The sequence below is a fragment of the Gossypium hirsutum genome, chromosome D08, assembly GCF_007990345.1.
Source record: "Gossypium hirsutum isolate 1008001.06 chromosome D08, Gossypium_hirsutum_v2.1, whole genome shotgun sequence".
Classification (NCBI taxonomy): Eukaryota; Viridiplantae; Streptophyta; class Magnoliopsida; order Malvales; family Malvaceae; genus Gossypium; species Gossypium hirsutum.
In genome coordinates, this window is record NC_053444.1 from 1378624 (window position 1) to 1396475 (window position 17852).

At 30.9% G+C, this 17852-nt stretch overlaps 2 protein-coding genes and 1 non-coding gene across 3 annotated transcripts; 2 read left to right on the top strand and 1 right to left on the bottom strand.

Moving 5' to 3' along the window:
- Positions 1-218: 218 nt before the first annotated feature.
- On the top strand, positions 219-4920 carry LOC121220153 (dirigent protein 19). Its single transcript, XM_041099417.1, has 2 exons — positions 219-961; positions 4603-4920. The coding sequence occupies exon 1, from the start codon at positions 271-273 to the stop codon at positions 862-864; it is 594 nt and encodes a 197-aa protein (XP_040955351.1). The 5' UTR covers positions 219-270; the 3' UTR covers positions 865-961; positions 4603-4920.
- LOC121220675 (small nucleolar RNA U3) lies at positions 4825-5039 on the bottom strand. The gene has a single exon (XR_005917894.1). It is a non-coding gene; the product is annotated as a small nucleolar RNA U3 (small nucleolar RNA).
- A 10839-nt stretch (positions 5040-15878) lies between these two features.
- On the top strand, positions 15879-16470 carry LOC121202856 (uncharacterized). The gene is made up of 2 exons (XM_041099418.1): positions 15879-16060; positions 16149-16470. Exons 1-2 carry the CDS (start codon positions 15929-15931, stop codon positions 16218-16220), a joined length of 204 nt encoding a protein of 67 aa, XP_040955352.1. The 5' UTR covers positions 15879-15928; the 3' UTR covers positions 16221-16470.
- The last annotated feature ends 1382 nt before the right edge of the window (positions 16471-17852 follow it).

A 17852-nucleotide genomic window follows, 5' to 3' on the forward strand; every position in this document is an offset into this window, starting at 1 on the left:
AAAAAAAATTTCTACCTTCACCCAATAGAATTAATTTTAACTCTAAAATTATGATTTACTCTATCAGTAAATCATTTCATTATATATAAAATATAAAATAAATTTTATAATAAAAAAATTACTTGTTTATGTTTTTTCTCCTTTAAATATTGTCTTAACTATGCCAGCTAACCCACACGGTGCCATTGTCTTATATATAGTACACATTCTATAGGAATTCAATACCAAATCCCTCTATAATTTAGCACATCCTGTGCCAAAGTGCAGAAGATGGCTAGGATTCTTCTTCTCTTAGCTTCCAAATTCATCTTCTTATCCATTTTATCCTCCTCGGGCGTCATCCGATGCACCCGAGGCGAAAACAATGACGATCATGGCTTCATCCAGAGCCTCGACCGAGAGTCGATGGGCTTAAAGAAAGAAAAGCTAAGTCACTTTCGCATCTACTGGCACGACATCGTTAGCGGCCACAATGCTACGTCGATACAAGTGGTTCGACCTTCTAACGCATCGGCAACAGGGTTCGGAATAATCAACATGATCGACAATCCATTAACCTTAGGGCCGAACCTGAGCTCGAAACTAGTGGGAAGAGCACAAGGGTTCTACGCACTCTCGTCACAAGAAGAAGTGGGATTGTTGATGTCAATGAACTTTGCTTTCACGGAAGGGAAATACAATGGTAGCACGATCACGGTGTTGGGGAGAAACCCAGTTTTCAACAAAGTGAGGGAAATGCCGGTGATCGGAGGAAGCGGACTTTTCCGGTTCGCCCGAGGCTATGTTCAAGCAAGAACTAATACATTTAACTTGACAAGCGGAGATGCCATCATTGAATACACTTGTTATGTGATGCATTATTGAATATTTGACCCATTTGCTTTGCATTATTATAAAGTTAAACTTCCTTTAATCATATTGTACTGCCCCACATTCAACTATCTTCTAAGTGGGTATGTTGGTTATGTTGAATATTGGCAATATCCCACATTAGGAAAAGATAGAAATGGAGGGGGTTTGGTTTGTTATATATAGAACCCCTCCCCCTTTGGTTGTATTATCCCAAAATCTTCTCCTTTGTAATATTTCTAGAGGAAATATTAATTTGGTAGTGTCCGAGGACGTAAGCTAAATTGGCCGAACCTCGTTAAAACTCTGGTATTTTATTTCTTATTTGTTTGCTTTTATTTAATAGCTTTATGTTGGTTATATTTATTTAGTTATTATTGCTATAAATATCTAAGTGAGTTCTGTCTAGTTGTTGGGTTTTAAGCGGGACCATTGTGACCCCTCCAATTTAACTGGGAATTTTCTTAGTATAATTGTTGGCATAATAATTATCTAAATATTTCTGATAATATTGTTATTAATATTATCGTCGCTTCCGCAACAATTGGTATCCGAGCCAAGGTTTTGTAGTATGCTCTGTGTTTGCAGCTTAGTCTGATCTTACACATCAGAAACATTTCCTAAAGCTTGTGGGTATTCTGCATTTGGTGGCTATTAAGTAGAAGCTATGGCAAAAATGACAGAAGAAAAACCATCCATATCAACAACTTCCACTTCGTACATTTTGCCGAGGATTGGAACTGCAAATACGAGATTTGTAGTGGAAATTTTTGATGGAACAAGTCATTTCGGCATGTGGCAAAGTGAGCTTCTAGATGCCCTCTTTCAACAGGGTCTAGATATTGCCATTGAGGAAGAAAAACCAGAAGGGGTTGATGATAAAGAATGGAAGACCATCAACCGATTGGCATGTGGTACAATTCGATCATGTCTTTCCAGAGAGCAGAAGTATACATTCAGTAAAGAGACTTCTGCAAGTAAATTGTGGAAAGCATTGGAGGAGAAATTTCTGAAGAAGAACAGTCAAAATAAGTTACATATGAAGAAAAGACTGTTTCGTTTCAGTTATGTTCCTGGTACCACGATGAACGAGCACATTACCAATTTTAATCAGCTGGTGGCTGATTTGTTGAATTTGGATGTGACTTTTGAAGACGAAGACTTGGCGTTAATGTTGTTGGGATCGCTTCCTGAGGAGTTTGAGTACCTTGAAACTACTCTACTTCATGGAAAATCGGAAGTAACTTTCAATGAAGTAACTGCTGCATTGTATAGCTATGAACTACGCCGAAAGGATAAGTTGAAAGGTTCAGGTGAAGCAGCAGTGGAAGCATTGGTAACAAGAGGTCGTCAGTAAAGTCAGTCTAAGGGGAAGAGAAGAAAGTCCAAAGGTCGAGCTGTTGCCAAAGATGAATGTTCTTTTTGCAAAGAAAAAGGACATTGGAAGAAAGATTGTCCAAAATTGAAGAAAAAAGGGAAGACTCCGCAAGATGCAAATGTTGCAGAATGCAATAGTGAAGCAGAGTCAGACTTTTCTCTTAGTATGACATCTTCAACATTATATGCAGATGAGTGGATCATGGATTCTGGTTGTTCCTATCATATGTGTCCCATTCGGGAATGGTTCTTTGAATTTCAAAAACTAGATGAAGGGGTTGTTTACATGGGTAATGATAACACATGTAAAATAGCCGGGATAGGTTCAATTAAACTGAGGAGTCATGATGGATCTACTAGAATTTTGCGGGATGTACGATATGTCCCAAAGTTGAAGAAGAATCTCATCTCTTTGGGGTCGTTAGAATCTAAAGGCCTAGTTGTGACAATACGAGATGGAGTTCTTAAAGCAACTTCAGGAGCATTGGTGATGTTGAAAGGCATAAGAAAGAACAATCTGTATTACTACCAAGGTAGTACAGTGGTCGGGACAACAGCAGCAGCAATTACGAGTACCAAGAAGGACGCTGAGGCAACACAGCTGTGGCATATGCGTTTGGGCCATGCTGGTGAAAAATCCTTGCAAACTCTAGCCAAGCAAGGATTATTGAAAGGTACAAAGACTTGCAAACTTGAATTTTGCGAGCATTGTGTTCTGGGAAAACAACGAAGGGTGAAATTTGGCACTGGGATTCACAATACTAAAGGTATTCTGGATTATGTGCATTCTGATGTATGGGGACCGTCCAAGACTCCATCACTTGGAGGAAGACGTTATTTTGTCACCTTTATTGATGATTTTTCCAGACGAGTTTGGGTGTTTCCTATGAAGAACAAAGATGAGGTGCTTGAAGTTTTCCTTAAGTGGAAAACTAAAGTTGAAAATCAGACAGGAAGGAAGATTAAGGTTCTCCGATCAGACAACGGTGGAGAATATAAAAGCGATCCTTTCCTGAAGATATGCCAAGATTGTGGCATAGTAAGGCACTTCACCGTAGGTGGAACACCGCAACAGAATGGGGTGGCAGAGCGTATGAATCGAACGCTTGTGGAGAAAGTTCGATGTATGTTATCTAATGCTGGATTAGATAGAAAGTTTTGGACTGAGGCTGTGACGTACGCTCAACATCTCATCAATCATTTACCATCATCTGCTATAAATGGCAAGACTCCTTTGGAGAAATGGTATGGAAAACCTGCTACTGATTATGACACCTTGCGCATTTTTGGTTCTATTGCATATTATCATGTGAAAGAATCAAAGTTAGATCCAAGAGCAAAGAAGGCTCTATTCATGGGCTTCAATGCTGGTGTTAAGGGATATCGTTTGTGGTGTCTAGAGGCAAAGAAGACGATAATCAGTAGGGATGTTACCTTTCATGAATCTGCCATGTTGAATAAGGTAAATCCAGAAGGAGTGAGTAGTACTTCGCAGCAGGTGGAGTGTACTCCGCAGCAGGTGGAGTTTGAGCAGAGTGTGGTAATTCCAGCAAAAGGTACCACTAGTGATTCTTCATTGGCAGATGCAGAGTCAGATGAGGAAGAGGTTTCTACCCAAGAACCTCAACAGCAATCAGAGCCAATTGCAGTCAGAAGGCAGAGACGAGAAATTCAGAAACCTGCTCGTTTCACTGACATGGTAGCTTATGCACTTCCAGTTGTTGATAATATTCCATCCACTTACACCGAAGCCATTCAGAGTTTAGAGAATTATAGATGGTTAGGTGCAATGGAAGAGGAAATGCAATCTCTAGAGAAAAACAAGATGTGGAAGCTGGCACAACTACCAAAAGGGAAGAAGGCGATTGGTTGCAAAATTGAAGACACTATTGAAGTTTGTGTTATGAGAAGATGTTCGAAGATGTGGAATATCGCCAAGGTGGAGATTTGTTGAATATTGGCAATATCCCACATTAGGAAAAGATAGAAATGGAGGGGGTTTGGTTTGTTATATATAGAACCCCTCCCCCTTTGGTTGTATTATCCCAAAATCTTCTCCTTTGTAATATTTCTAGAGGAAATATTAATTTGGTAGTGTCCGAGGACGTAAGCTAAATTGGCCGAACCTCGTTAAAACTCTGGTATTTTATTTCTTATTTGTTTGCTTTTATTTAATAGCTTTATGTTGGTTATATTTATTTAGTTATTATTGCTATAAATATCTAAGTGAGTTCTGTCTAGTTGTTGGGTTTTAAGCGGGACCATTGTGACCCCTCCAATTTAACTGGAAATTTTCTTAGTATAATTGTTGGCATAATAATTATCTAAATATTTCTGATAATATTGTTATTAATATTATCGTCGCTTCCGCAACAGGTTACACTATAATAAGTAAAACTTTTTAATTGGTGGATTAGATCGATTTTTAATTAATTTAAGTTTTAAAAATTTTCGATTTATTTTATTTTTATTAAAATTTATGTTCGAGGTTAAAGTTTAATTAAAAAATATATATATTTGTCTTACTCGCTTAGCAAGTTTCAAGCCGTTCACATTCATCTTCTCTGGAAGGCTCGAAATCGAAAAAGAAGAGGAGAGAGTCCGTCAGACAACTGTGTGACCATCTCAACCAAGATTTTAGCTGAGAACGATCCTCTGCAGCTAAGTTGATCCAATACCGAACCATTCAGCCAATAATCACGCTCTGATCACACAGCTACCAATCATCAACCAGACTTGGAATCCTATCTCCTTAGAGCTTAAGGATAAGGAGGTACGAGCCTATAGAACAGATCCTGTTCAAGTAAGGTCGTGCTCTATCATTTCCTGATTCTAACTTAAATAGCATTTCATCTTAGTGTTTCTTACCCGATGTGGGATCTAATCAGCTACCAACAAAAACAGTCCGTGTTTCATCATCCTACACGTGTCTTCCACAATATCTTGCTGCCAATCAATAATTGTGACACGAATAATTAAAGCTGTTTCATGATTTCTTTCTTAGTTTTTTAAGCCTTTAATTTTTTTTTAAAAAAAAGCTTTCTTTTGTCTATCGGTTAAACTAACAAATTAATTTATTTGGAGAAAATAATATGGCAAGCAAATATTATTTTCATGAAGTTTAAGAAGGGAAATTTGTAATATATATTATTAAATTTTAGTACTAAAAATTTTAGTATTAAATTTTAGCTTTTAAATAATTTTTATTAAATTTAATAATTTTTCGGATTAATACCTATTTTCTAAATTTTTAATATATTATGTTGGCTACATATAAAATTTTAATAAATGAAAAATATAAAAATATTAAATATTAAATTTAGAATAATATAAATATTTTTAAAAATTAAAAAATATAGACGGGTTTAAAACGAGTTTGGGTTAGTCATTTACAAATACGACGAGTTTGGACAAAATTTTAAACTATATTTCAAACCAAATTGAGCTTAAACAAGCATAAAATGCGTTAACATTATGTCTCGACCTATCTTGAGCAATGAACACCTACAATAAAAAATTAATTCAGAAAGCTCGATTTATCTTCTTCATCTTTTCTCTCCTTAAATTAATTTATTTTACTTTTTATTGATGCAATATATATATATAGATTATGTTTTCTCAACCTTTAATGAACTAAATCCATTTTTTTATATTTATTTAGAACATTAATAGGTTGAAATGCTTTCTTTATTACAAACAAGGATGATTAAATTATTCATATATATCTTATTTTTATAAAATTTAAGAAATTAGGTCTTTTTTTCATATATTTATCAGTATAGACTGTTTTTAGAGAGAGAAAATAGAAACACGTCCTACAGGGTGCGTTTTCACTAAAGATTAATAATTTTGTTCATTTAGTCAAATGGTTAAATGTTAGTGTTCTTTAATGGTTAAACACGTCCTACTCGAATCTGTATTTTTTTTTATTTCATGTTGTTTTATTTTTTTATTTTTAATTAATATTTTTAATATATTAGTTTTTTTGGTTAGATGGTTAAATAATTATAATTTCATCCTAAAGTCCTAGGTTGAATTCCTTTTATAAGCATATATTTTATTATTTAGTAATTATAAACATTAAAAAAAACTTGAAATAACATGAAATAAAAAAATATATATTAAAATGCTTATAAGAGGAATTGAACCCAAGTATCAAGAATGAAATCACAATTATCTAGCCATCTAACCAAAAAAGTTAATGTGTTAAAAATATTAATTAAAAATAAAAAAAGCTTGAAACAACATGAAAAAAAAAACACAAATGCAAATAGGGGAAGAATCGAACCTGATACTTAAGGACAAAAACACTAACACTTGACCACCTAACCAAAGGAGTTAAATTATCAATTTATAGCAAAAACGCATTTTAAGGATGCGTTTTCACCTTTTCTCTCCAAAAATGGCTTATACTAATAAATATAAAAAAACGACCTAATTTCTTAAATTTTATAAAAAAACAGTGCATATATCAATAATTTAACCAAATAGGTATACTGTGGAGGTGTTAATTGCTCTTTGAGTATTAATCTTTAAAAAAACCTTTATGCCTGATGCAAATTAGAGGTGATCATGGGTCAGGCCAGGCCCAAACAAAATTTTAGGCCTGTTTTCTAGGTTTGGGCCCGGCCCGACCCGAAATATGGGCTTAAAAATTTGTCTAAGCCTGACCCGAGAGAAAATTGCTAAGCTCCGCCCGACCCATATTAAATATATAGTTAATATATATAATACATATTTGATTAAAAATATATATTTGATTAAAAATAAAAATATATATATTTGATTAAGAATAAAAAATATATATTTAATATAAAATTCGAGCCGGGTTGGGCCTGGGCCAAAAAAGTTTTACTCGAGGCCCAGTCCGTTTTCTAAACGAGCCTCATTTTTTCCCAAACTCATATTTCGGGCTTATATTTTTACCCGAACCCTTCCATTTTTCGGGCGGGTCGTCAGGTTGGTCTGGTAACCTAACCCATGATTACCTCTAATGCAAATAATGAGTTTATGCATTAATATTGTCGAAAAACAATGTCATAGTCCATAATCCATATGTTAGCAAAGTATATAAAGAGACTAGAAAGGCCTTTTAATAATGGAAATGGCCACTAGTGTGGATAGAGGCCTTTCTATGTGAGGATGGAGGCCACCAAGGGTCTAGGAAGGCCCCTTTAAACACAATAGGCCGAAAACGATGTGTTGGAGAGAAAGAAAGGCTTAGAATGGTGTGTTTAGAATCTCGTGTGTTGACCTGATGGTTAGGATGTTCACCGTCTAAAGTGTAGCCTGAATTCGAGTCACGCTAATCACATTGCTGTTAAGGTTTTACTCTATTCTTATAATTCATAAAAAAAAAACATTTCAAAATATCTAGAATACTCTAAGGTATAGAACTATATAAAGTTATATAAAATATTTTAGAGATCAATATTGACTGTCCACTTACATTCATTATAACCATGGGATAAAAGGGGCTTGGCTTATAAATAATGAGACACCCCCTTATTTATAACTTAGCATCTTGAGTTACATAACACTCTTAGCATTTTCTCATATTCAGGTTTTTTATAAAATAATATAAAAAAATAATTAAATATAAAAAATGGTATGAGAAACAAATTATTACAAAATTGAGATGTTTCTACTGTGTATTTCAATGCTGCATTGTAAGTATATGATAAAACTATAGCTAGTAAGCTAGTAAATGATAATGACTAATTATTGCTTAACCTTTATTATTGTTTAATACATGTATTTATACTTAGCTATAGAAAATAAACTGCTACTAACTGAATGTTTAACAACTTACTAACAACTTGAACTTGCTAATTGATTTCACACAGGTGATGTACTCTAACATTCACCTATCTTCTCAACTGGTAAGACTCGAAGAAGTTGTCAAAAGCAAGCAAAATGTGACGCCACAAAGCCTTTGTGAGAATATCTACAATTTGATCACATGTCGGAACTTCATCGACAAGAAGAGAACCATCAGCTACTTTTTCCTGAACAAAGAATAAATTGAGTTCAACATGCTTAAATTTAGAATGCAAAATTGGATTAGTAGCCACTGCTACAGCACTAAAGTTGTCACACCAGACAATAGGAACATCAGTATAACAAAATTTCAATTCTTTCAATAATGAAACCAACCAAGTAACATCAGATGTTGCTGCAGCCAACCCTCTGTACTCAGTCTCAGCAGTGGAGCAAGACACAACCTGTTGTTTCTTAGAGCACCGGGAAATAAGATTGTCACCAAAATAAACACAATAACCAGTAGTCGTCCATTGATCATCAAAGTCTAAGCCCCAATTAGTATCATCATATCCAACCAATGACATTTTGTTAGAAGGTCGAAAAACCAACCTGTAATCTACAGTACCACATAAGTATCGTGAAATATGTTTTAGAGCAACAAGATGAGTATCGGTCGGTGCATGTATAAACTGACAAATACGATTGACTGCATAAGCAATGTCAGGTCGTGTGAGAAGCAAATATTGTAATGCTCCAGCAATACTCCTATACTCAGTAGGATCGTCAAGTAGAACTCCATCATTCTTAGACAACATGGAATAACTAACCATGAGAGTATGTACACCTTGGCATTCGCCAAACAACATCTGTCAAGGAGATCAAGAATATACTTACGTTGACACAAGTGAAGGCTCCCAGTAGCCGACCGAGTGACCTCAACTCTCAAGAAATAATGAAGAGCTTACATGTCTTTAAGAGAGAATTCAACGTGTAATTGTTGTACAAACGCATCAATACCTTCAGGTGTGTTTCCCGTAATGACGATATCATCCACATACACTAACAACATACATACTTGACTCATTAGTAATACGAACAAATAGTGAAGCATCAAACTTTGAGAGAACAAAATTTAATGAGAGAAGAAAAATTTTCAACTTATCAAACCATGCTTGTGGAGCTTGATGTAACCCATACAACGCTTGCGTCAACTGACACATAAAAGGTTCTCCATTCACACCATGTTGCACATACCTAAGAGGTTGTTGCATATATACTTCTTCAGTAAGGTCACCATTTAGAAACGCATTTTTAACATCGACCTATCGCAACTGCCATTTCTTGGACACATCAATAGACAAAATAGTTCAAATGGTAGCTGGTTTAACTACTGGATTAAATGTCTATTTAAAATCACACCTCAACACCTGAGAGCACCCTTTAGCCACTAATCAAGCCTTACGTCGAGCCACAGTACCATCGAGATTCTTTTTCACTTTGAACAACCACTTACAACCAATTGCCTTTCTTCCAGGTGGCAAAGGAACTAACTCCCAAGTGCAATTTTGAATTAACACATCATACTCAGCCTGAGCTGCTAACTTCCATTCTTCATGAGCAAAGGCTTCATCAATGGTACGTGGCTCACGCTCAACAATTTCAACAGCCAGGGCTTTGGGTTTAAAAATACTCGCTTTGGAACGTGTAATTAAAATTATAGTAATTAAAATTAAATAGTTTTAAAGATTTAAAAGAAGAAAATAATTTATATAGTAAAAAAGCCAAAATTTATATGATAAAAATCACCTTAATGAAATAAAGTTTCAGAAAATTTTTTTATATAAAATTTAGTTAATATATTTATTGTGACAAAATAATTGTAATTTAAAATGCATTGAGATTTTCTTTTCTTTTATTAAATTTTAGTATTAAAAAGATTAATTAAAATGTGATAAAGAATAATAATATTTTTTCTAAACTATTTTATCAAATACGTAAATAAAATTATTTATTAAGATTATTAAATAAAAATAACTCACATTTAGTATCTAGATATACAAATTAGTTACTCAGATTAAAAGGAAAATTGTATAAAATATTTTTAAAAATATATATTTAGTTTATTTCACAATTTCGAGTGAAATGGAAAATTTTCCCTAACAATGCTTATCTTATTCTTTAATTCATTGTTTTTCTTTAAGTCTCCTCGTTAGAACAATTGACCATTACAAGAATTTAGCGACCCACAGCCTTGCCATGAATTTTTAGTCTCACGGCCTTGCCTAAACATTACCTTTAGTAAACCCACGCAATTCGCAAAAGATATATTGAGAAAGGTTGTAACATTTCATACTCGATCCGATCATTGGGTCCAAGTAATAGGATATTACATTCGTTGTTGGAACAACTACGATCAATTACATTTAGTTTTTACCATTAAACATTTATTTACGAATAATATAAACATATGATACGATGAACAATTATTTTTGGTTCTTACACGAGTTTACGAAAACTCTAATGCTAACTCGAGGTCAAATTATGACCAAATTGTAAAAATTTCAAAGTCTTGAGTTGACGTCGCAACTTTGAAGATTTCTCGCCACGACGTGACCATCTGTTTCTAAATGGCACCAACATGCTTCACCTATAAAGCAATTTCATCACAATCATTCACCATTTTAACCATTTCAATTGTTCATTCCTAAAATATCTCATTACATATATATATTACCAAAGGTAGTTCACTTATGACAATTACCATTCATTTATTAAGGGTGAGTTTGGATGGGCGGTGCGTTTACCTGCGCTTAGTGTAAAAACAGCGGTGGCGGTGATATTAGATACTATAATAATACTGTAGCGTGAGACAAAAAGTAAGCTAAACGCACAACACCGCACCCAATCGCCCATCCAAACCCACCCTAAATTGACATATACATTCACATATAAGTCTCAAATATAACAACCTCTCATACAATGCAACTAACTAGGTACCAAATTCAATATGTGAAAATCAACCATTTGGCCATTACACTTCCATCCCAACGACTCTAGAAGAGAAAGCAATGGCTTGGACTGACATCTTTTGAAATTTTTATTAACATAAAATGTTTAATCGAATTGCTGTCATGAGTTAACCGAACATTAAGTCAACTAGAAAATAATTAAAAACCCATTCTATTTAAAAAATTAAAAAATATTATTATCAGAATATTTTTAGTTTTATTTTTATTTTTACATTTTTATATAAAATATATAAAAAATCAAATCCACAAATAATAGAATTTAAACATGGAATATCAACATCCCCAAATATTTAATTGTATCTTTCAATTCCTTTCACAAAGCCTAACTTAGCTTTTTTATTTGATCTCAATTATTGTTATCATCTTCCCATAGACAGTCCATGGTCGGTTGAAGGTGGCAACTTCCTATTCCTTCACACCTTTGAAATCTATGAATCTCAATCAAGAAATTAAATTAAAATTCTAACCCTCCAAATTTTCTTTATATTTTTCAAATTTTAAAATTTCAAATGATAGTAATTAAATTCAATACATAAATTATTATTTTAATCTCTATTCTTCAATTTATTTATTTTAATTTTTCATATTTTTCGAACTTTAAAATTTCAATCTGATTGAAATAATTATCTTTAAATCCATCAAATAAAATAATATAATATGTTTAATGATATATAAAAATAACATGTTAATATAATTTTACATATATAATAATATGTTTATTATATAAAATTTTAAAAATAATATAATTTAATTTAATAAACTTAACAGTTATTATTTGAAACAGTACTGAAATTTTAAAATTTAAAAAAATTCGAATACTATGCATAATATAAAATATCAATAGATGTCACTGTCATCTTTAATCTTATTTTAATACATCTGTTTTATGTTTATCAATTTAAATGATTGTGTTTTTGCATACCGTGATTACACCTTCCATTTGTAAGCAATGATGTTATGTTAATATCGATTGAGTATTAACGTGATTGGCATGAGTATTATTACTAATATAAAAATATGTGGGTTCGAGTGCATTATACTTTTATTTATGGGTTGTGGAGAAGCTATGAGTAGTACTAGACATTATGTCACAAACAACAGATATGATCAGAACCTATAATGAGATTGTTCAAAAAAAATGATGTTATGTTAATTTTATAAGTTAGTTCCATCAAACATCCTAAACTATGATTCTTATTCTAAATTGATCTTCAAACTTCAAAACATTCTAATTATATCCTCAAAATATTGATGTTATATCAATAAGGTCTTTCTATAACTAAAATCATTGATTTAACCGTTAAATAAGACCTCATATCTCATGTGACATAATTTAAAATTAAATTTTCAAAGAAAAATAAATATTGTAAAATTGGATGTGAGAATCTTGATTTTGTGGTTTTTGAAGTTTTTAAATAAATTATCGTTCACTCTCTCTCTTCTTTCGATTTTTAATTTTTTATTGATTCTGAGTAATTCAACTCTTATATCTAGACTGATATATTAATTGAATCCTAAATCATGGATTCGGATTCAAGTAGAGAATGTTTTAATAATAAAAGAGAGAGAAGAAAGTGAAAAGAAATAAATTCTATCTACTAGGGGCCCAACCCCCCTAAAATGGAAAAATATCCATTTAGTTCCCTTTAAAATTTATAAAAATTTAAATTAGTAAAGGTAAAATTGTACTTTGGTCCTAAAAATTATAAAAATTTAATTTAATCATTTAAAAATTACAAAGATATAGATTTTAAAATGGTGAAATTACGTTTTTACTAACGTAAAATTATACAATTTAATTTCGACTCTCCCTAAAATATTTGCTAGCTTCGCCCCTACCCTAACAGTTAAAAAATATTTTAATAATCAAATCGACAGTCAGACTAATCATTCAATTAATTTAATCATCGGTTTAATAAAAATAAAAAAATTTAAAATCAATTTAAGGTGGGTTTGGATGGGCGATTGGGTGCGGTGCGTTTAGTTTACTTTTTGTCTCACGCTACAATATCGCTACAGTGTCTAATGTCACCGCCACCGCTGTTTTTACACTAACCGCAGGTAAACGCATCGCCCATCCAAACTCACCCATAATCGATTTAACGTCGGTTTCACAGCCAATATTTTAAAGGAAAGAAAAGTGAAAAGAAAAAAAAATTCCATCCAGTAACTCATACTCCCTACATAAAAGAACACATCACCCCACCACCACTTTCTTTCCATCCAAACAAAACCAGTTGATTCTAGAGAAAATTCAACAGTGATTCCCTCTCATTTTCCTATATAAAACCCTTCATTTCAACCCCAAAATTTTACACCAACAATCAAACCCCATAAAACATATACATCCATGGCTAGAAACTACAACTATTCATCATATTCATTCATAGATCACTTATCTCCTCCACCTCTCCACTTATGTTTCTTCATCATAATCCTCTTCTTCATACTGGGTTTATCATGGTACATCAATTACGAATCCAAGCTCGAAGATCTCACCATTCAGCTCAAGCTTTTCCTCTTGTTAGTCCCTGTGGTGTTGCTGCTTTTGGTTCACTGTTTATCGGCGGAGAGTCTTGATTTCGTTGTACCGTTTCCCGATCAAGATTCGCTTCACAGAGCCGGTGGGTCGCCGTGGGGGGTGGCGCTTGTGTTGGTGGTGGTTATTTATATGATCTCTTATCAATCTTATTTTCATGAGCGTTGGTTTCCATTTGGTATTAAATGATGTGATCAGTTTGCCTTTTTATTCATATATATATATATATAAATTAGTCGTAAATTGATTTTTTTCTCTTAAATTTTATCTATTTTTACGGTTAAAAACCGATATCACTAACAAAATTATAAAAAAAAAAATACGGTAGGAATTAAAATAATACATTAAAAATTTTATTAATTTGTACTTATTTATCGCATTACCAAAACACTATGCTAAAAACAAAGGAAAAAAATCTTATCAATTGCTTGTTCTTCATTTGGGTAAAGAAGTAATGAAAAATTTTAAGTTTTGTTCGACAAAGAAGATAAAATTAATTAATTTAATTAATTGTAATAATTTTTTTTATTTTTACTTTTAACATAGCATGGAAGATTTAAGATTATATAATAAAAAAATTGAGTTTTGTAGACAATTATTAAAGATAAGCTATTTGAGTTTATATTAATTTTGAAACACAAAATTGTTATAATAAACGTTGATAATGGCGGTAGAACGATCACAAATCAATAAAAAAAGAAAATAAAAACATATAAATTTTACGTGGAAAACCCTTTTGAGAAAAGACCAGGTGCAGATTAGAGTAGTTTCAACTATATCTATTTAAGGGTTAAAACCCCTCGACCCTTCCTCATAGATCTCCTTATTTTGCCACTATTTATTTCTTCAATAAGTGACGAGATTCGGGTCACACAATCTCTAACAAAAATACAATTTTAAATTCTATAAGAAGATAAAATTAATTAATTTTAATATTGTAGTAACAATTCAATTGACATTTAAATTTTAATACTAAACAAAAAAAACAAAACTTTCGATAAGAGAATAAATAAGTACTTAATTTGAAAAAAAAATTAATGCTTTATTTTAGTTTCACTTTAACCTTTATTTTTTTAATCCAAAGTAATACTTAAAAAATAATAATTTTTGGTGACCAAAATAAAACTGATTTAGAAGTTGTGGCGTGTACAATCAACCGCCATTAGAAATTTAACGCTTAGATGATTAAAATGAAAACACCTTAAAATTAAGTGACGAAATTGCAAGATTTTATTTTGATTATCCAAAATGAAATCACTCAAAAATTAGGTTACGACACTATTTTTTTGTTAAATTATATGTAAATGACGTGATATTTTATTAAACTAAAAACAATTAATAAATTTTAAAAAAATTCATATAAATTTAAATTATGTTTTTCTAAATAATTAAAATTATTTCTACAGTGCTACAACAATAATAAATGTGGTTTTTTTATTTGTGGAAATATTTTAGATATATTTGTTTAAATTGTTTTGAACAAGTTCGGATTATATTTGTTCTTTTTTATACAATGTCTAAAGCTACCCATAACCCCTCTTCAACCCATAAATAAGAGGATAATGCGCTTCAACGCAGTCGAATCTATGTCCTCTTGCATTGGAAACAATAATAATTTTCATATGATTTGATAAAAAATAGTCACATATATAATGGTGAAATTGAACCAAAACAAAATTCGTGTATGATATTGCCTATTGAATCAAAGTTCATAATTTTTATTTTTCCTATTTTTTATTTTTCTTATATGTAAAAGTGTCGGACAAGATCCACAAATGATGGGATGTAAACGTAAAATAATCTTATAAAATATTTTGATTGGAGACCCAATATTATCGAATTCAAAAGGGATAAAATACCATTTAGTCCTTGAACTTGGTAATTTTTCTTACCGTGGTCTTTAAAAATATTTTGGTTCACATTAGTCTTGAAATTTAGAAGAATTTTTTAATTTAGTCCCTAAATGTGGATTCCATTAAAGTATGACAACGTGACATTCTAAGTTGCACCATGTCATCCGAAAATGTTTTATTATTTTTTAAAATTTGAAGTGTTCTTTATATTCTTTAGATTGCACATATATATTTTTTAAAATTTTACATGCCATAATCTTAGAATACCATATCATCACACTTTAATGGAATCCAAGTTTAGTGATCAAATTGAAAAAAATTGTCAAATTCCGAGACCAATGTGAACAAATAAGGACCAAGTTGGAAAATATACCAAATTCAAGCACTAAAAGTTGCTTTATCCCTACTCAAAAAGCATTCAAAACGGCACCGTTTTAAGTAGCCGAAACCGGATACAATAAAAGGGCCTGATTATTGAATCAAAGGACTTTAAAGAAAAAAGAAACACAGAGATTCAAATGAAAGGCACCGTGATTCAAATGAAAAGCAGCAACAAAATCCAAAGCCAAACGCAGTTAAAGAGCGAAAAGCCATTAAAGCCACCGTTTAGACCTGCAAAAGACGATACCAAGCCTCTTCTTCAAGACCCGGTAACCCTTTTTTCTTATAATCAATTTTTTTTTTCTAATGGGTTTTCTGTTTTCGGTTGAAGATATTTTGGGTTTAATTGTTTTACAGATACTGAGATCAGACCCCAATGAAACAGAGGAAGCTGTGCTGCGTTTGCCTCCTTTTCCTTCACTCAATTGAAAATTGATTTCCATGGATTTTGGCATTGTATTGTAAGACTTAAAATTGCTTTAATTGCTGTTAATTTGTGGTGTTTGTTTGTTTAATTGTGTTCGTAGATGAATGGGTTTTCGTGTTTCGATTCATTGGTGGAAACAACAAGTTGCAAGTTTAATCTTTAAATCCCATTCATTAGAAATTACAAAGTCTCGAGAGTTTTTGACAAAAAAAAAAGCCTACTATAAGATTATCTTGATGGGTTGTTTTCTCATTGTTCTTTGCGTGTCTATTGTGTTTCCATTGGTTTCGTAGTTGTAAATTTGTTTATAGGTTCAGGGGTTTCTTACCATTGAAGATTCAAGAGCACTAGAAGCTCTCACGCTTGGGTCTGCCCATATATATATATAAGGGTGCGTTTGGTTCGCTGTATTGGATTAGAGGTGTAATAGCAAATCAACTGTTTGGTTGAATCTAATGGAATAGAGGCGTAATAGTAATTTTGTGTTTGGTTGAATGGAATAGAGGTATAATAGCATAATGAAAAAAACTAAAATGACTAGAATACCTTTAGCATAAATTTGTTTTGATAAATGATTATTGTTATTGTTATTTAAATTTTAATAAGATTATTATTATCAATAATAAATAATTTAATCATATTTAAACATAAGTATTATTAAATATATTTTAATTAAAATATATAATTTAATAAAATTCTTAATAATTAGCAGAAATTTGTTTTGGTAAATTATTATTGTCATTGTTATTTAAATTTTAATAAGATTATTAATATCAACAATAAATAATTTAAAAGATAATTTAACATAATTATTATTAAATATAATTTAATAAAAATATATAATTTAATAAAATTTTTAATATTAAATATTCTTATATGAATTTAATAAAATTATAATATATAATACTATAAAATATAATTTAAAATAATTATTATTAAATATAATTTAATAGAAATATATAATTTAATAAAATTCTTAATATTTAAATATTCTTAAATGAATTTACTAAAATCATAATATATAATACTATAAAATATAATTTAAAATAATTATTATTAAATATAATTTAATAAAAATATATAATTTAATAAAATTCTTAATATTAAATATTCTTAAATAAATTTACTAAAATCATAATATACAATACTATAAAATATAATTTAAAATAATTATTATTAAAAATATAATTTAGTAAAAATATTTAATTTAATAAAATTCTTTAATATTAAATATTCTTAGAATTTACTAAAATCATAATATATAATACTATAAAATATAATTTAAATTAATTATTTTTAAATATAATTTAATAAAAATATATAATTTAATCAAAACATTATATTCCAATATAAATATCTTAGTCAAAATATGACTAATTTTCCGAAGCATGGGAAGAGGATTTATCTAGTAATTTTAAAATTTATCTCAAAAATGCTTAAATTAATAAATTGCAAAAAGAAAAAAGAAAAAATCGAGAGGTATTTGGGTCAGACTCAAGTTATTTCCAAAATGTGTTCGGATGCTTAAATTAATGAATGAAAAATCACATAAGTGATAAAGTGGCAAAACATTTGCATATTATACAGCTTTAAAGAAAGAATACACAACAAATGATGTTTGCATTCTAAAATAT

Bases quoted from the DNA above. Each gene is read 5' to 3' on its own strand.
- LOC121220153 (XM_041099417.1), top strand. From the start codon at position 271: ATGGCTAGGATTCTTCTTCTCTTAGCTTCCAAATTCATCTTCTTATCC.
- LOC121202856 (XM_041099418.1), top strand. From the start codon at position 15,929: ATGAAAGGCACCGTGATTCAAATGAAAAGCAGCAACAAAATCCAAAGC. The intron at 16,061-16,148 runs GTAACCCTTTTT...ATTGTTTTACAG, and splicing joins AGCCTCTTCTTCAAGACCCG to ATACTGAGATCAGACCCCAA.